Source organism: Toxotes jaculatrix, chromosome 3 (genome assembly GCF_017976425.1).
Source record: "Toxotes jaculatrix isolate fToxJac2 chromosome 3, fToxJac2.pri, whole genome shotgun sequence".
Taxonomy (NCBI): domain Eukaryota; kingdom Metazoa; phylum Chordata; class Actinopteri; family Toxotidae; genus Toxotes; species Toxotes jaculatrix.
In genome coordinates this window covers 13,321,724-13,341,807 of record NC_054396.1, presented here as the reverse complement: position 1 = coordinate 13,341,807, position 20,084 = coordinate 13,321,724, and the positions used below count along the sequence as shown (strand labels likewise).

Below are 20,084 nucleotides of genomic sequence, written 5' to 3'. Positions count from 1 at the left end.
TTGAAACTACCTATTTTAGCCTGTAGTTTAATACTCTGCTACAAATGTGTGGTCATCTAAGATTTCCACGGGATTGCACTGTAAATCAAGGCCTCAGGTGGTACGTTAATAAAGTGGTGCTGCTTAGTCCTACAGACGACACAAGTGTTGAGTAAAAGTTGGATGGCTTAAATAGCACCAAAGTGACGCTGTCTAAAGGGGTTTATTCAACATTGCACCTATACTGAGAGACTCTTTGCTAGACAGATAAACACATAACTAGTGGGAAAGAGCACTATATAGATCAGTTTGTCTTTTTTTCTATTTTTTTCTTCTGTTTTTCAAGTTTTTTTTTCTATAATGGCACTGGCCTTCACATTTTTTAAATCAATTTTCATCTATTCATCCTTGTCGTCCTTGTCGGTCCTATCAGTGTGGCCTGAATCTCTCTCCGTCTCCCTCCTAGATTCCTTCACCACCTGATGGGAAAGAAACAGTGGTCAGATTAGCTCAAATTCATTTTCATATTTATTAATAACTATATCTTATATGTTCCTCACAGTTTCCATAATGCAAATAACTAGTTATTTTTGCATTATGTCTTTTTATTTATTTTTTTATAAATCATTGTACCTCTCCATCTCTAGTCTCAACTGTCTTTATCACCACAGTCTTCTTGGTCACACTGCCTGGAGTATGTTCATAGTCTAAGAAAAGTCAGATTAAAGCGCCACTGAGATTTTTATATTCAGATACATTTGCATTCCACAAAATAAATGTTTCCCTTTTCTCAATTACTTTTTTAAAAGATCGACTTCACAGGTTGACTTATCATTTAATAATCACATCAACAGCTGTTACTGGACATTGATTTGATGTATAAGTGTAAAGTAAAAGGGAACCCTGAGATGGTTATCATCTTATATTTGATTTGAGAAAAGGAGAACAATAGCTTACCTCGCTCTCCAAGGTGGTTGCTCATACCAATATTTAAGATGGGGACAGTGATCCTGAACAGAAATATGGAATATTGATATCATTTACTAACCTGTTATGAAAAAGGAATTTGCTCCGAGGTTCTTTATTACATGTGCAGATTAAAAATCTCACCACAGAACAAACATAACACTTTCCAGCTCTAAAGAGAAAACTTCAGAGAAATGAGAGAAAAGTCACAAATAACACAGTGAAGTTTGTCTCTGATTGATCCCATTTCTACATTTCTTGTGAATTCCTTACATTCCTTCCATCTATGAGCAATTTAGCCTCCAATCCATCTGTCACACATGTTTTGGATCATCTAAAGGAAACTAACTTGAACTCCACACAGAAAGGGCTAACTATGAATGGAATGAAAAGAGAGAAATCAAAATAGATAAAAATAGAAATTTCTACCAAATAAATAAATAAATAAATAACTTGACCCGAGACATAGAATGTTCTCCCTCACCTGTTCTCCTCCCCCTCCAGCAGTTTACGGTATGTTGCAATCTCGATGTCCAGAGCCATTTTAACATTGAGGAGATCTTGGTACTCCCGAAGGTGGCGAGCCATCTCCTCCTTCAGATGGCGGATCTCGTCCTCCAGTCTGGTCACATTGTCCTGGTAGTTGGCAGTCTCATTGCCAAACTGGTCCTCCATTTCACGCATCTGCCTCAGCAGAGCCTCATTCTGATAAACACAATAGATCATACAGCACAATAACAAACATGAAATAGTTTTCTCCATGGGAATACTGCAGAATAGATTCATATAGAAAAACAACAGGTGCCACTTGGCCTCACCGTGTTCTTCAACGCATCAATTTCACAGTTGAGAGATTGAATCTGCCTCCTGGACTCATTGGCGTCCTGCTTGGCCTGCCTCAGAGCATCAGTGTTGCGTTTTGCAGACTCAGTTAAATCAGCAAACTGTTGGAACAAAAGATGAAGCCCATGAGAACGAATGCATGTTTGTGTGTTCCTTCGTGACTGTCTGCCTGTTATATCTGTCTACCTACCTTGGATTTGTACCAGTCCTCGGATTCCTGCATGTTCTTTAAGGCAATGGTCTCATATTGAGCCCTGATGTCCCTCAGAGCAGCAGTTAAATCAGGTCTGGAGCTGCTGTCCACCTCCATCCTCAGCTGCTGGGTCTGGACACTCACTTGCACGTCCTGGATTTCCTGATGATAAAGAAACAGACGCAAAAGGGCAAAAAGCGTCAAAATATTCCCCATAACCCAAAACAGTTAAAATCACAAATTTTCAAGTCATATCTAAACTGACACTTTTTTAGTTAGTTACTCTCCAAGTATAACTTCAAAGCTATGAAGATAAATGCATGAAGTCATAGTGCATACTATCTACAATAAGTCTTACTGTTTGTAAAATGATTTTATTCTATGGTACAGAAAAAATTACTAGTTCTCATTTACAAAAAAATCACTGCAGCATTTCTTGCACTATTGGTCAGCCAGTCCCTGGGATGAGTTCATGGCAGGCAAACCAGACAGAATCTCCTTGTTTATCATGACCACTGAGGAGTCGTTCACTTGGGATAAAGATACGTGCATTATGGTTCACTGGATAAGATATCATGATAGGTGACTCCTGAAAGAAATTACTTATTTCTATAAAAATAGTGACGTGCAGAGGAGGTAGCATCACTTACTTCATCGTGGAGCTTCTTAAGGAATTCAATCTCATCCATCAGAGTCTCAATCTTCCTTTCCAGCTCCAGACGGGACAATGTGGCATCATCCACATCCTAGTTGTTTATACCAGACAAACATAAATTACTGAATGTTGCCAACATTGCAATATGTCATCCACTGCTAAAATACCTCATCATAGGCTTAGTTTTCTTTTACACTTTGAACACTGAAATTGCGTTTCAGTATCTTGAAATGATCATTATATTTAAAAAAAAAAAATGACTGACAGATTAATTTGAGTTCCATTTTAAGACAATAGGAATGTCATTATAAGTTCCCTGTAGTGCATAGAATTTTTTTGAGTTATGTAGATATGCTTAAAAATTCAGCTGCAGGTAGTAATTCAAAATGATTTGGTTACTTTTTTTTTAAAGGAAAAAAACCCAACAAACTCAAGACATAAACAGCCATGCCAATCAACAGCAACTAAGATACATTTGATTTATAGTTGTTTCACTTACAAAAACCTTTTGAAATAAGGGGGAAAGTGCCTTAACAAAAAAGAAAAAAATTTTGTCCTGTGCAGTTGTCTGGATCAATGACATTTAAGAAATCTGCTCTGTCATATTATCTGCCACTACCATTAAAGCATTGAAGATGGAACAAAGCCTGTCATTCTGACCTGTTACCCGAGCCTGAGGACACTGTAATCAATATGGTAATCATGGTCCAGTGAGCTGAGTGTTTACCTTGCGGAAGGCAACCAGGTTACTCTCGGCATCTGCCCTTTTATGGGCTTCTTCATCCAACCTTGAGGACAAAGAACGAGACAAAATATTATATCTCCTTTATACAAAAGGAAAAAGTGAAGAACATGTTGATTTTTGTGTGTGTGTGTGTGTGTGTGTTTTTTTTTCAGCAAGAACACCCTTTCTGTCTAAGGTTGCACCAGGGCATCAGCTGGCAAAAAGCTTTCTGGATCAATTTGTTAATTCACTGTCCTGTGAAAAGGGTTTTGGGAGTGTGCCCAGTGGGATCAGCAGCTGCTTCTTTCAACTAATGTGGTTTCCCCACAGTTCAATAAGGTCATCTACATACACTCAATAAGGTTATGTACACACACTTCCCCTCTTTTTAAAGATTTTAAATGGTCGTTATAATATTGGCTAGTATTCAATGAAGAGACAAAAACTGTTGAGGACAGACAGTAGGAGTGACATTTACACGGCGGTTATATAAAATATACAGAGTGAAATCAATTTTAGCAAATTGAGACACTGAGCTTCTATAAGCCAACATTTCATTTGATTCTCCTGCAAAAATCAGCAAAGAAATTAAAATAAAAACAGATATTTTATCCAATTTGAGCCCTTATTTCTCATCGTAAGGCTTTGGCAAACTTTGTTTAAATTCATGAGTTACTGCAGTGAGTCATCAAAAATCACATCCAGTTGTACAATACATGAGTTTGCTCATTCTCTGCTAACTTGTTCTGACTGATGGGCTGTCTGTGTGGTCAGTGTCTGGATGTGCAGATGAATCCAGCTCCATCTGTCCTGTCAGACAGGAGTCATGCCCGGACTGGACATAAAGTAGATTAGTGGGGAAAGCATCACACAGCGGGGCCCGCTCCCTCATCTTTAATTCATGTTGTGGTACACGGGGCCCTTTTGTCCTAATGGGGTCTCTGGCACCATCCCATCAGCACTGAGGCACACTCAAAACACACCTAATGGAGTCACTGAGTCACATTGATTTTTCCTGACGCTGTTCTCACCACGCCTGACATCCAACCTCTCTTCCTCTGGACCCATTTCCTCTCTCACTCCCCTCCCCTCTCCTCTCCTCAGCCGGCCCCACCCTGTGTCTGGACCATCCATCCTCTGCCTTTCCCATCTCATCTCCCTTTGTGTTTCTAAATCTGTACATTTGTGTTATTTAAGGAAATCATCCATCACCTTCCTAATGTACTTCGGTAGCAAGCGGCGTGCTATATTTATCTGTTGGTCACCTTCCAGTTTTATGTTGAATACAACCCAGAGAGATTCAATTAACATATACTCTTATAAATGGAAACAGTCTGATGCAATGTCCTGTATTGTAACACCGCGGTGTGGCATCCAATCTGCTGATGTGCCACGCCCTACACTGCCATCATTTCTGTATTCAAGTGGTAGACGCCTAGGGACTCTTTACCTCCTCTGTGCTTAAAGTGTACTGTATGCAATTTATTACAACTGTGTCAACGAAGGCTGTGATGGTGGCATTGGTGGTAGGAGCATTAGCCCACACCTATGGTTTAATGTATTGTGACTAACAAACCCACAACAGGAGAAGAACTGAGATAGTATGGCTTTGGACAGGACGCAACTTTCTCTGTAGCTCCATGTATTGTAATGGTTCTGTAATTTTCTTGAGGCAAGGTCAAACAATTCCTGTTGTATTCTTTACCCTCGTCATCATTCAGCAAAATATCTTACATTATCACCTTTGCACAATCCATCTATCTTTTTGTCTTTACCTCTATTTGTCTCTCTCAGTCCAAATTCCAGTCATGCAATGGATGCATCTATCTCAGTCAATGGTCGAAGTCATGTAAATGATCCTCATGTCTTCATGCTACACTTTTCTTTCTAATGTCATCATGCTTTTACCAACCTTTGCTTGAGCAGGGCTAGGTCTTCAGCCAGGTTGTCCCTCTCCAGCTGGTATTGGTCCCTCTCCTTGCCGATGGCGTCCATCTGGCGCCGCAGCTCCCTCAGCTCCTCCTGAAACATCTCAGAGGCGCGGTTGGGCTGGCCATGCTGCTGGCCCTTGAACTGGTTGAGCTCCTGCTGCAGTGCAGAATTCTGCTGCTCCAGGTAGCGCACCTTCTCGATGAAGCTGGCAAAGCGGTCATTGAGCTCCTGCAGCTCAGCCTTCTCATTGCTGCGGGTGGTTAAGAACTCCTGGTTGATGGCTTCAGCCTGGGAGAAGTCCACCTTTTCATAGGTGAAGCGAGGGGACTGAGTGCTGGGGCGAGAACGATGTTGGTGGAAGGTGGTGGGACGGGTTGTCACCACAGGTGACACTGAACGCATATAGCGCCCCCCAGAAAAGGGCATATGGGAGGACACAGAGGAGTAGGACATGGAGATGGGGTGCGGGCTTCCAAAAGTGCGCCTGTAGGAAGTAGAGGTATGGACTGAAGAGTGGCTCATGGTTGGTCTTATTCTGTTCTCTGTCGCCGTGGAAAGGTGGAGAGCTGGAGGCTTGGCGATGCTCTTGAAGCAACAGGACATCAGACTGGAGACTGCTGGGGGTTTTTATGCACTCAAGCTGGCTCTCCCATCATCCTCATGCCTCCTCCCTCCCTCGTTTCTCCTCACCCCACCCACATGAACCCTTCCTTTCTCAATCACACATCAGCATACAGGCTTTGGCCACTCCCTACCCCTCAGAGACAGAGTCTGCCTCTCTGTATGCTATCACCGGCGCTCTGTCTCACTCTCTGTCTTGACAGTTCCACCCTTTTAACCAGAGCATTTGGCAGGAGGCCGAACTGGCCTCCACATTACTGCTTTGAAAACTAAAGATGTCTCCTCACACCCACTGCTCCTCGCATCCCTGACTTATGGCGACATTGACACTTTGCACCGGTGCTCGTCAGTCAGGCAGTTTTGATTGTTGTTTCTCCGATATGATTCCTGTATACGACTTTACTCTTGCTTGTACTTTTAATGCTCTTAACTTCACTATCAAATATGTGTGTCAAGGATTCTGTTACCTGGTTTCCAATAAGAAAATGTGAAATTGTAGCCTAAATAGAATCACATGGCTACATTGATTTGATTCTTTTTTCCCCCTTCCATTTGTCCCCCCTCCTCTCTGTCTCTCTCTCCTTTTACAGTAATGGAATACTTTATTGATATTCTGGGCGTCTGGGGCAGAGCCATGACTCTGCAGTTATTCTATGCTTTTCAAATGCTCAAGATCCAGTAATCTTTGTCAGAGTATGAGTTGCCAAATAACTATAGATGTTTTTTATGAACAATGGGTTTTTGGCACAGGTAATGTATAGTCTGAGTAAGAACTTAAAAATGAGAGAGGTCACAGGATAGTGAATAGTGTCATTATTGCAGCTCCATGAACTCAGTGACTTACCCTGCACCGATCTTTAGGAAGACATAATCATTAAAATTCTTTCAATGTTTTGAGTTTGATGTGACTTTCAAAGCAGTCATTTAATGAGCTGTTGCAGCATGCAGCCAGCCTATAAGCGCAGTTAATGCTTTATGCTTATTCTCTTCAACATTCACAATACCAAACTTTAAAACAAAATGTCTCAGAAAATGTATTGTGTATTATGGTGCCATAGTTTCTTTCAGCCGTCAGTCAAAATTGATCTGACCAGGGACAAACCACATTCTGCTTTAAAACTGTCATCAGTGAATTATCGAATGTCCCTTTAGAGGGAAAGCAGGTTTATTTCTTTGTACCTTTCAACAACAACATAATTCAAAGAGCTCTGGATAAGACATAAAAAGGCACTAAGGCAAGATATATACCAAAACAAAGCAACATAAAAAGACTGTACAAGAAAGAAATAAGCTAAAGTTGTAGACAAAGATGTCGTGTGAGTGGAAGAAGCATAAGGACTAGCAACTTAGAAGTTGTTATGCCCCACAATATTGATTCGGAAATCCCTGAGGGAAGCTGTAAGCTGTTTCCCAAGATGGCATAACAAGAGTTTAGCAAAATCCATAAAAACTATTCTATGTTTATATAAAAGGTTCAACATTTTCTATTGTTGGAAGATTGTTGCATATACAAGAACGTATAATGGCATCAGTTCTTGGGTAAAAATCTGACATTAATGTAAGATATATTCTTTGAGGCAGCCCCTTCTAGTCTTCCTGCAAATAATTGTTGTGTCTGTGTGCTTCAAAGGGCTGTTTGACGGACTTGGTTTTAAGGTTAAGGTTAGAATTAGATTTAGGTTAGAGTTAGGGTAAGAGCCGGAGTTAGGTATTTGGTTGCTATAGTTAAGGTTAGAGTAACAGGCTGAGGAATGCATTATGCTAGTGAAAATCTTCACTAGTATAGAAAGACAATTGTGTGGGTGTGTGTGGGTGTGTGTAATGTCTGTAGTCATTTTAATTGAGGTCTGGAGACAGGCTACCGATTGAGTATAAAGCTGACGTAAGTCTGAGCATGCTGTGTGTCTGCTGGGTGTGGCACTGTCTTCTCTTTGTGTCCCCTGTAATGCTTGGTACCTTAAATCCTGTCCATTTTGCTTTCTTATATCTAATGCAACACACAACTGAACGTAACATATTGTGTCATATTTTTTTCTCTTTCAAACACATGCACACTGTTACACATCAGTCAGCAGCTTTTCTTCTAACCTGTACTCTACACTTTTCTCGAATGAAATTTAATTTGGGGTTTCCTCTTCTTAATGGATCATCTGATACACACTGTAGTAAAAATGTAATGATCTCTTTTTCAGTCTGCCATACATAAAGACTCACTTCCACACATGGTTTTCCTCTTTCTAGGACTACATGGCTGCTATTGCCGAGATCTGGCTCTCTGTATAATAAATGGTCCATGTTGGTCTTTGCTCTGTAATCTAATCAACCTGCTTTATGGTCAGTAACTCTCTCCTCTCCTCCCCCTTCCCCTTTGTCTTACCCTATGTCTCACGCTCTCTCCTCAGAGCACTGCTCACTTTCTATTATTTTGCCAGATCCTTCTCCAACCCGCCTCTGTCACGGTATCATATCAGCATTAAGACAATGTCTGGATATCTGCACCCTAATTAACAGTATTTATATCAGGCATCTGCAAAAAAAACATACGACTCAGTGATTTTTGACTGGACTGTATCAGTAATACTAACCCACAGCCAGATGTCACCATTAGCAATTGATCCTTCTAGTTCTTTGAGAATTCCCGTAGGGGCCATAAATTCAATTATGCTTCTTCGACAGTGACAGGCTAGAATATCTGTTCCCATTTCCACATATTGAACTCATAGTATGTGTGTCATGTTTCAGATCTAAACAGGCATTTAGATATCTATATGGGAAAATGGGTATAAACATGTGGGGCTAGAATTTAATTTATATAGGAAAATGAAGCTGAACAGTTGAACTTAATTTTCTTGCGGGTGTGAACAATGAAAAAGGCTTTCGAGAGACGCTCAAACCCACTTTACTTTCTCACTTCCACACAGTTGGTAAATCACAGTGTAAAGTGAGAATCAGTGTCAGACTGTCAGTTTCTGAAAGGTGCAAAAATTATTGGACAAAGCCTGCCACTCAGGATAGGTGGATGGGTTTTCAGATGCTCTTTGGTGACCACACCTCATTTTACAATGGTAGCAGACACACAGAACAGACAGCTAGTGGACCACGAGGAGATATTCACTAAATCTGACAAAAAAAGTGTGTTTGATTAAAGTCATTGGCTTGAGGTACAATATGATGTGATACATATGATGTTATTACCAATGTAAGAGAAAGAAATAGAAGATCCATTCGGGCAAGATGTGACAGGGTACACTGGAAAATATACTCTATGTTGACTGTGGGCTGCAGTGAGAGTTATCACTACATCCTTGACTGTGGTAAGTTTCTGCCGTGTGGAGGACAGATGAAGGAAATTGCATCACTTTCAGATCTGTTGCTAGGGAGTGGTGAGCAATAAAGTGTCGTTCAAATCAATCAGAGCCATGTAGCTGCTTGGGTGGTGTCAACTCACTGACTCATCTCTAGTTTCACAACCCAGAGTTGAGTCAAAAGTCTTAAGAAGGCCTAGTTATCTGATAAAACAAAACAATCTTTAGCTGGAGTTAGGTGACACTTCAGCTGGTGGTGCTTCTGGTTTGCTTTTACTGGGATAAATGTTGAGGATGCTGTGACCTATAAAAAGCTGCAGGGCTGCGGGGTAAGATCCGGGAGTGCTGTCAGGACCGAGATAGAGATCATCTGTGAAAAATGATGGCCTCCCAGCGGAGCTGTTGGGTTCTGTCTTGGCTTCAGAGCACGTCCGGAGTGAGCGGAGATGGCTGAGCAGCACTTGGTCTTTGTGACCAAGAGACATGTTAATAGTCAAGGATGATTAACGGCTGTGTTTGGTAATTACTCTAATGGAGCACTGCAGTGTAAAAGGATATTCATTTGGACTACTTTTGTATGTAAGTAAGGAGGGGGAGACATGATATTGTGGAGTGGTCTATGTGTGAAGAAAACCATTCCAGTACTTACATCCTTCTGAAATCCTGAAGTTTTGTTGTGAAAGGTGCACAGTATGGATCTTATCGTATATTTTGCTGTGCAAAGAACTGGATGACTTTTTTTCCACACTACCGCCATTTTTATACATACATACATTTTTACATGTTTTAAAATTAGTAAAAACAGATATTAATAAAACAACCTTCACAAAAATAGCTTTCACTTTTGCCTCTGGCTCATGTATGCTGACCATCTTATCAAGAGGCATCTTTCCTTATTTACCCAGTCCACATCTTTGTTCCTGGCGCGTAGGCCAGGCCATAGCTTCTTCCATTAACAATTTTGCTGCAGTGACGTCAGCCTTTTTTCCTGCACTGCAGTGTGTCATATGATGTTCATGTTAGTATGAGCAGCTCTTTGTCAGCTCGATGCATGAAGGTACTCTGCAAATAGTAAATCATTTTAACTGGGCAGAGCATGATGGTAATAATCTTTTAGCACACGCAGCGGCAGTGTGTCTATAGCCACACCACTTTCAGACCACATCTCTCTGTCTCAATATAGTTTCACATATTTTTATTAAATTGTAGTTTGCTGTTGAGCAAACAAGGCATCTGTTTTTCTGGTTTTAGAACTGTACTGTATATTATGCATTGGATATGATTTCTGAATGTTACATGCTGGTGTTTTGTCTAATTTCACGTCTACATCTCAATCTAATGGCTCATTGAGCTAACTATGGCTCCTTGAAAATGTGTAATGTATTTGAAAAAACATTTTACTGTTGTATTTAGTCAAGTTTTTCTTTAACTGCCATAATTAAGAAGTTAAAAGCTGATGAAGTCTGTCGTTGTTTCTGATGTCCTTGCTTCCTTCCTACCATTAATCAGTTTGGACTTTTGAAATTTAATTTGTGCGATTCTAATTGAGAAGCTATTTATCAGCGTTTTCATGGGCTACACAAATAGCATCAGCTCCATTCATTGAACTAAACGTCACTGTTTCTTTGCTTAAAGTTTAATACCAGCACATTAATTAAGAACTGAAAACACCTGCATCCATTATACGGTCCGATTACTAGAAATTAATGCACAGGCGAGACAGGAAACACATGATGATGGTAAAGTTCCATTTTATTCGTTTCAGGGTATCAAACATGATAATGTTCTGTGGTGTACGAGAATTAAATTACATGAAATTGAACAGAAATGTGTTAACATTGATTTTCCAATTGGTTTAGTATAAGTAGGCCACAAATAAGAGAATAAGTTATGGCTTCTATAAACTATCAGTGCCAAAAAATACTATAGGTCAATATAAATATAGTTTTCCTCTAAAAATATGTCAACATTTTTATTACACACCCGACTCCTCTCTATTCTTTCTATTCTTACAAATGTTGTTGTACGAGGGGCTGGTTCACTTAACTTGGTTCACTTCTGGTTTAATACATTGACTGGGAGTTAAAACTTTATTACAGACAGAGTATTATGTGTATAAAGCCGACATGTTAGTGGATGGTGTGGATATTTAGTGCATGATTTGCTGATGATATTCACACAATCCTCCCCTGAAGCAGCGGGCGACTTTCTCCGGGTGACTGTCGGCTCAGCAAGTTCCACAACAACAAAGGCACTGATGTTACCCCTGAGCTGCCTCCGTTACTCACAGCATGGTCTTCTCTCAGCGGCTGGTATTGCTTGAACCGTCTGTTTAAACACATGGAACAGGTGACACAGGTGAGTTGATTTCACTAAATGTGCAGTTTTTCCTAGTGAAATGCATGCGTGCATGTGGCATTAAATAGGTCAAATGTCTGTCAACAAGAAACAAAATCATAAAAAATTAAATAGGAAATTAATTACAGTACCTTTGCTTGCAACTTATTTTTCATTATACGGTTTTGTTCATTGCAATTTTCAGTGACTTATTTTTCCTTTTTTTCAGTCATTTTGGCCCCAAATTCAGTTTGATCCATAAATTAGGTACTCACCTGTACATCAAACCAATGCAACACACGACACAGGCGAGAACCATGACACCCAGGACTGTGGCGGCAGTCCCAGCTGGGGATCCTCCAGAGGCTGCAATGGAAGCACATTGTATGAATTGAGATAGAAAAAAACCCTATAGATTAAGTCATTTTTAGTGGCTTTTAATTAGTTTTTCTTTTACTCACCTACTGTTACACTGACTCTTGCACTCGCCACAGCAAGACTGACATCATTGGTCAAAGAGACATTGATGCAAAATACTCCGGAGTCATTGAAAAACTGGCGAAGGATCATCTGACAGTCCGGAGAGGGTGTGGCTGCATTACACACAGTTTCTACTGGTGTGATACAGTCAGCATCTGAAATGACTGTGCAGACCTCACTTGGTAGACTGAGGGTTGGGATAGTTGAGAATGAGAGATGTTATTTCCATTTCCAGGCCAGCAGTTTTGACTTTTATCAATGCTTACATTTGTCAAATAGTTGCAGCACAACATTGTGGTTATTGTATCAACATCATCAGTGATGTGATGCAAGTTTAAATGAGAAGAAAATGTTTGAACGGTGTAATTTCAAACTGAGTTAAATTAACAACCACAGCAACAACTAACTAACCTTCAGCTAGCTTGTTTAAATACCAAATAATGTTTCCACTCACCTTCCCTGACAGGTAATGGTGAGGTCCACAGCATTTTGATCCAACTCAGTAGACATTGACACAACACTGGACATCTGTACAATCTCCACACTTTCAATACCCTCTGCAGGTTTGAAAGATGAAAAAAGGGAGATTTTAACTCTGTTAAACTGTGCTGTTTCAATTAAAGCATATCAGTTACGGTCTAATCTGCCACTGTAACAAAAAAAAACATGTTCACTTACGGACAACATCTACAGAGGTGGAGAGGGAGCCATAACGGTAGACCATGCAATCAGCTGTCAGCTCAGGTGCTTGTCTTTTAGCCACAACAAGGGCAACTTGTGCTGGATCTGTTTCCACTTCAACTTGAACTTCACCTTCAGCTGGAGCAGCCTCTTCTTCACCTGCTGGAAAAAAAGTTTTTCATAATACTGTCATTACAAGAACTTTTCATTTTATTTTGTGCATACTTAGTTTAGCTTCACAGTAGATGCTCACCTGCAGCAGCTGCAGTAGCTGCAACTTCATTCTCAGTTTCCAGTACTTCAGCCTCAGTATCAGCTACAGCGTCAACTGGTGCTGCCTCTTCTACAGCTGCGATTTCAGTGGCAGCAGGGGCGACAGCGTTATCAGCAGGGGCTTCTGTTTCAGCTTGCACAACTTCTGCAGTGGCATCAGCAGCTGCAGCATCAACAGCAGCGGCATCAACGACAGCAGCATCAGCAGCAGCGGCATCAACGACAGCAGCATCAGCAGCAGTGGCATCAACGACAGCGGCATCAGCAGCTGCGGCATCAGCAGCTGCAGCATCAACGACAGCGGCATCAGCAGCAGCGGCATCAGCAGCTGCAGCATCAACGACAGCGGCATCAGCAGCAGCGGCATCAGCAGCTGCACCATCAACGACAGCAGCATCAGCAGCAGCGGCATCAGCAGCAGCAGCATCAACGACAGCAGCATCAGCAGCATCAGTAGTCACAACATCAGCTTCTTGCTCTACAGCTTCTTCTGCCACAGGAGCAACAGTGATACCTGCAGCAGCTTCATCTGCAACTTCTTCTCCCTCTGCAGCAGGGGCAACTGAAGCAGCAGCATCAATCACAGGCACATTTTCTCCAGCTGCATCTGTCACCACTGCGGTTTCATCTGCAGCAGCGGCATCAGTGTTGGCGGGATCTTGTTCCTCCGGAACAACAGCAGCATCAACTGCTGCAGGTGCCACTGAGGCAACCTCTACTGCCTCTGCGCCTGCTTCTCCATCTTCTGTATTTGCGGCTGCGTCAGCTGGCTGCACAGAAGCAGCAAGTGGAGTGGCATCAGAAGCAGGAACATCCAAAGCAATTGCATCTCCTCCCTCAGCTGGTGCTGCTGGGACAGCTGCAGCGGTGGAGTCTATCACAACTACTGCTGGGACGGCAGAGGCATCGAGAGGAACCACTGAAAGAAAAGTTAAGAACAACAAAATTTAATTCTGACATCAAATCATTAGCATTAAAAAGCATTTATATAATAGATTAAAAAGTTAAAAATCCCAGATGATTAGTAAAAAATCTCACCAGCAGTGGGGTTTCCACAGCCATTGGGGATGCTTGCCATGAGGACCACCTGAGGTTTGAAGGACCCGACACTGAGGTATGTGTGCGTGACAGTGCGCTCTCTGGAGAACAGAGTCCCAGAGCTGTCGCCAAAGTCCCAGCTGAAGCTGATGTCAGCGTTTTGGAGGTACTGGCTGGGATCGTGGAGCTTGACACTGAAAGCAATGGCTCGGTTCTGGATGAAGTTCTGGTCGTCCTGGTTTACATCATTGACTTGGGCAAGTGATATGGTGAAGGGAACCTGGTCTGATAACAGAGTGAAAAAGAAACACAGAGTGTTAAAGAAATAGAAATATTGCAGAATCATTTTCCTCAAGTTGGGTTGGGAGTTGCTGGATGTGTTACCTGTGATGGTGAAGACCGAGGAAGCATAGCCGAGAGGGATGAACTTGTCTTTGCCACGGCAGTGATAGATGACAACCTCCATGTTGTAGGAGCCCAGGGGGACATTGTCTGTACCAATGGAGAGGGAGGATGACGGTCCATCTGCCACCTGCCAATAACGCCCTGGAATACATCAACAGTGGGATTATTTACAGTAGACTGATAATCAACGCACAATTCAGTTAATTCATGCATTTTTTAGACACTCCAGATGTCAGTTTCATCAAAGAGTTCATGACATGCTTTTGTGATGGTGGACAAAAAAACTCTTTAATTTGTTGTGAGTGAGGAACAAACTTTTGATTTAAAAAAAAAAGTCTTCGTCATGGAATAATATTTTTAAATTTAGATAAATGTAGTACAGGTTTGCTTCTCCTTAGCTGGTTGGGATCTCTGCTATTGTCATAAAAGCATATTAATCTGAATCGTTTTCTTCATGGCTTGTTTACAAACACAGGCAAGAATGGATGGGTTAGCCCACAGGGCCCATGTTTTGTTTGTGGTAATTTGGCTGAACATAAATATAAAATATAAAAATATATTAATTTGCACCCTTTAAATCTTCGCACAAGGCTCATAATGCGTTATCCACCAAAAGGCACAAACATAGTCATTTATAGTTGATTAAATTACTGTGGACCTTCAAACAATGAATATAGGGTTTTGGAGGGTCTTGGAGGCCCCTGATGGACTGTAGCCCCAGGTAGTTCCCTGCTTTGCCTGGCTGGTAATCCAGGCTTGCAGGTAAGACTGTTAAACTAGAATAAACATGGCAAACTGGGGCCACTGTGCTAGCAAAATTGCCACTAATTTAATGTTTAATCCACATAATTATTCACAATTAAGTATTAATAAGTATTCACATTTTAAGTTAAAAAGATCATTATCTTGAGTTAACAGCACAATTTAAATCCAACATGTATTTTGTGTTACTGTCTTGAGACTCTTCATTCCAAATATTAAATGCCAGGGATGATCACAGATCATCTTTAGGACAAAGAAGCAGGTTTTGTTTGTTTCATGGCCTGGGGCAAATGTTAAACTTTAATTTCAAAGGCCCAGAGGAGAAACTTTCCATTGATAGTTTTACAATCCCTGATTGCTTTGGAAGATTAGTTCTCTGTTTTCTCATCACTCACTTTTTCAAAAAATAAAATTACTTCAGTTTCAAATGGGCAAGTAATTCCAAAATCTTTACCCCACGTCTTCCACACAAACACATAGTGAGGTTTCTTGTTCTGAGTCCTGGTGAACGGTGTGCCGTCAGGGAAAAGTCCCGTCTGTGCAGTGCCCTGGTCAGGATACACAGCCTGACCCTCCTGAAACTGTTGTCCTGAAAAAGAAAAAAAAACACAGTCACAGATAAAAAAAAAAAAGACGTGAAAAGAGCACTGCACTTTAACATGAGGCACCACAAGAGAAATAAAATAATAATAAATTATCTTTCATTCTTTATACTGAACTATTTAACTATTTCATTAAAATGAATATTCAAAACCAAAAAATGAATTTAAAAATAAGGTTGTACAGTAACCAGTGGTCCCTCCCCTCCCCCTAGTGTTGATGCTGGAAAAGTTGTCTTACCGTTGATGGTGCAGTTGCGTGCCCAGACCACCTGCCCGTCCGGGAGCACTGTCTGATTTGGTGGGAAATTTAGATTAATAGTGAAGGTTGCTCTTGCTCCAGTCAGAGTGGGTGCATCATTTTTGAGATCAAAAGTTACTTCACCACCTGGAAAGAAGATTACACCGAATTTACCATCTTTAGATAAACTGACAGAGAGAAACAGGAACATTTCTGTCTTTAAAATAAAGTGAGGAGAAGCTCACCAAACCAGCAGTTTCTGAATCTTGGGTCTCCATCTTTCCACACGGGATACATCCGTGAGTTCCATGAGCGGTAACGTGTGAACTGACTTCTCGGCTCTGAGAGAAACATTACAAACAGAATCTGCATCATGCAACTAATATTTTTTTCACAAACTAACAACAACATTACAGAGAGTTTCCAGTGAAGCAAAAATTTTTAAGCTGTTTGATCTTTAAAACCCATGCCTTGGCTGGGTGTGTCAGATTAGGTGAAATACATATTTCACAAGAGCTGTTTGCTTTGAAAAAAACAAAAAAAACAAAGACAACTTCTACATGATAATTAAGCAGGTTTCAAACTTAATGATAGAGATTCTTATGTAAATGAGAGCAGCTCCATATCTGTGGTGTTGAGGGGAGGGGAGGTTGAGGAGTGTCGGGGCTCTTGGCGGTGGGAGTCACACGACCTCCAATCCCCCTCAATCCCTTTCATGTGACCATCAGCTGAGCAGCAACATCAGTAATCCCAGTAAGAGGAAGGAGAGATCCCAGACTCTGGCTGACTGGCTTTTTTCTCAGCTTGTGATGTGTGTGTGTGTGTGTGTGTGTGTGTGTGTGTGTGTGTGTGTGTGTGTGTGTGTGTGTGTGTGTGTGTGTGTGTGTGTGTGTGTGTGTGTGTGTGTGTGTGTGTGTTTGAGTGTACCTTTGTGGGGACCAAAAAAAGCATAGACCTTACAAAGTGAGGACATTTTGGGAAAGTGAGGACATTTTGGTCAGTCCTTACAAATTAAGGGCTGTGTGAGGGTTAAGACTTGGGTCAAGTTAGAATTGGGTTTTGGTTAGAGTTAGGGTAAAGGTTAGGGTTAGGCATTCAGTTCGGATGGTTAAGACTAGTGTAAGGGCTAGAGAATGCATTATGTCAATGAGTGTCCTCACAAAGACGTAAGAAAGACATAAGAAGTAAAAGTGTGTGTGTGTGTGTGTGAGAGAGAGAGAGAAAATGACACTAAGGGATCTTTTTAAAAGTAAAACTGAAACATTACTAATCATTTTCAAATTTCCAAATATGAAGAGAAAATATTACAGAACAGAGACTGAAATTAAAGCACATACATCGGAAAATTGGCATGAAAAATACTGTGATGGCGTAAAATTGCCATGTAAAAGTTTGTACATCTTCCCTCTGTTTAACAGAGTGTGGAGTGTGTCAGCATGAAACAAGCGAAAAATTAGCGCAATTTGTTGTCCAAACAAAGAAGTACTAACAACTCAAAGATTCAGACATGAGCTTGTAATTAATGGGAAGCATAAATTTGTTGATTTAGATTAGACACGGTGATTAAAATGAGTCCTTGGTGTTGGTCACACACAGCAAAAAAAAAAAAACAAACAAACTCTACCTTGATAAATAATTTAGACTTATTTTCAGCTTTCAAACTTTTACTCAAATAAAAGAGAAAAACAGCCACTGGGTTGAGATAATTCCACTTTATCCTCTTGAAGTTTGGCTGAAGTTTGATTTTAAAATGCAGTTCAGTGTAGCTGCACTGAGAAAAAAAGTTCTACAGGTTGATTTCTCATGAAAAAAGTGCACTGAAAAGTTTTTGGGTTTTTCTTTTCGGAATGCAATGTGAAGAAGAACTGATCAAATTTTACAAAAGGAAAAAACATGAAACCATATGCCTGAACAGAAACTGGTTGTCAATAACTTCAGATGTACTCACTTATTGAACTGGCTGATGTAAAAGCCAGAGCCAGCAGCACCAGTGCCAGAGTCCTCATTCTGTTTCTGTTCCTGATCCTCACCCAGCAGACCTGAACCCGAAACACAACTGCCAGAGAGAATTCAGAAATATCTCCTCACTCTCTTTAAGAGGGCCTCGGACCTGAATTACCATAAAAATTTCTTCTCACCTCTGACATCATTGTGAGTCTGTAAAACTGGCACCGCCTCCTTTAAGAAACAGATGTCAGTACTGTTTTGTAAACTACAGAACAGTTGTTTTCACTCATAGCATTTGACATTATTATCTTATAAATCTTATTTCTCTATTATATATATATATTAATTTTATGTTCGCATCAGAGCTAATAATGTTTTTACTTCATGTGTGCAATATTTTTGGGTTTTTTTTTTGTGAGCCACATTTAAGGCAATTTTCCATTGTCTCTGATTCTGATGCCACATGTCATACAGTAAATATAATATCCACAATAAAGTGCTCAGGAAATTGTACAGTAATCTAATAGAGAAAAAAGTAGATCAAGTGCATGTAAATAATTCAAGTGAGCACAAACTAACAGACATCCCTCAAGTAGGACAGTATTTTCTAAATGCATTATTGGAAAATCAATGGATGCTTTCTGCACTGTATAAATGCAAATGTTGTACCTGGTTTAAGATGGAGAGTGGTGAGAACTGTGAGCAAAGCTCGAGTCATGCCTGTGTTTGATGCATGACCTTACAGCTACAGTATGTGTGCATGGGCGTCACAAGATGAGTGTGTGGATCTCAAATCAATGGCATCCTTTTATTTCCTCAGCCATTCCTCCGTATCCTGCTGTCCACCTCAGGCTGCTGCAGCTCTAAGAATCAGTGCCTGCAGCAACGCAGACACACCCGTGCTCACTTTATGACACAGATCCTCTTTAATAATCCAAAGTTTCACCCAGATGAGGACGAGAACACACTGAGAGAAATGAGTTGATTGATTCTGGAAGTGATTGAAAAACTAAAACCAATTTTCTCTCAGAAAATATCCCATTATTGGAGAGAAACACTTTGCATCAATTTAAACAATTGTTTTTTTTCCTCTTCCTCTCATTTACTGTGTCCTCTCAGCAGATACGAGTCACATAACAAAGCATCCCACGTGTAGCATCTTCAAGGAACATGAAGCAAATAATGTGACTAAATCCTGAAACAAGATATCACTGGTACAGCCCATTTAATTATTTATGTTATTCCAATAGCCTGAGTCTAATCACTATGTGCTATAAAACAGGACAATAGAAAAGCAAACTTTAAGTTTGTTATGTAAAACATAGTAGGCAATCCTTCAATCAGTTACTTTATATTGAAGCAGAGTAATGTCGGAGGCCCATATGACATTTGTCTAAAACATTATACATGTTTGCACTGTGTTACAGCATCAAAAGCATCATAATATAAAAGCATTTGCTGTCAAGGAGACAGGATTGAGCATTCTTGGTCAGGAAGTTTATGCTAATACTATAATCCTAATTTGTTCAAAATGCAAAAAATGTGCATTAGAAAAATGATTCTGGTGAAAAATGCCATGTTTTTTTTATTGAAGGGCAAAATATTTATATTTAAGTGATAAAAGACAAATAACTAAGAAAGAACAGATGTTTTATAACAGCTTTTATTATTTACTGACCTTTGAGCTCTCTGTTTATTTTATTTTTAATTTTTTTCTTTTTGTTTCCTGTTTTTTCCTTGTTTTATTCCAGCTACCACTGTGCATTTGCATGGTTAACGTCTATGAGCAAATTTAAAGCTTAACAAATAGCAACTTGGAAAATGTGTACAGAAAAGAGATGATTAAGTATTTATATTTTACTTGAAAAAAAAACAAAGATCTTCATTCTAATAAAGACAGAGTCATTATGAGCTCTGTTATCACAGTGATTGGTGGTTTTTCCTCTGACGTTGTCTCATGCCTGTGAGACTGTAGAAGCTGCACTACATGTGACCCCTCATGTGCTAACAGCAGAGTTCAGGAGGAAATAAATCCGGCCCACAGAGCACCTGACTTAACATACCACAAATAGTCAACATTAGTTTCTTTCCTCATTAGTCTCC

The 20,084-nt window shown here is 40.4% G+C and overlaps 2 protein-coding genes across 4 annotated transcripts; both read right to left on the bottom strand.

Moving 5' to 3' along the window:
• Positions 1–314: 314 nt before the first annotated feature.
• On the bottom strand, positions 315–5,873 carry prph (peripherin). Of its 2 annotated transcripts, XM_041034250.1 has the most exons (9): positions 5,273–5,873; positions 3,364–3,424; positions 2,632–2,727; positions 1,979–2,143; positions 1,764–1,889; positions 1,430–1,650; positions 937–989; positions 613–686; positions 315–458 (listed from the first exon to the last, which is right to left on the bottom strand). In XM_041034250.1, the coding sequence occupies exons 1-9, from the start codon at positions 5,812–5,814 to the stop codon at positions 378–380; spliced, it is 1,419 nt and encodes a 472-aa protein (XP_040890184.1). In that variant the 5' UTR covers positions 5,815–5,873; the 3' UTR covers positions 315–377. The 2 variants fall into 2 exon arrangements, with proteins under 2 accessions (XP_040890184.1, XP_040890186.1); XM_041034252.1 differs by lacking the exon at positions 613–686 and having other exon boundaries at positions 5,273–5,857.
• A 5,112-nt stretch (positions 5,874–10,985) lies between these two features.
• Positions 10,986–18,098, bottom strand: pmela (premelanosome protein a). Of its 2 annotated transcripts, XM_041034170.1 has the most exons (13): positions 17,983–18,098; positions 16,280–16,375; positions 16,035–16,181; positions 15,649–15,783; positions 14,412–14,573; positions 14,028–14,312; positions 13,504–13,908; positions 12,970–13,065; positions 12,714–12,878; positions 12,490–12,592; positions 12,017–12,222; positions 11,831–11,921; positions 10,986–11,546 (listed from the first exon to the last, which is right to left on the bottom strand). In XM_041034170.1, the coding sequence occupies exons 1-13, from the start codon at positions 18,038–18,040 to the stop codon at positions 11,393–11,395; spliced, it is 2,103 nt and encodes a 700-aa protein (XP_040890104.1). In that variant the 5' UTR covers positions 18,041–18,098; the 3' UTR covers positions 10,986–11,392. The 2 variants fall into 2 exon arrangements, with proteins under 2 accessions (XP_040890104.1, XP_040890103.1); XM_041034169.1 differs by having other exon boundaries at positions 12,970–13,908.
• Between the last annotated feature and the right edge of the window lie 1,986 nt (positions 18,099–20,084).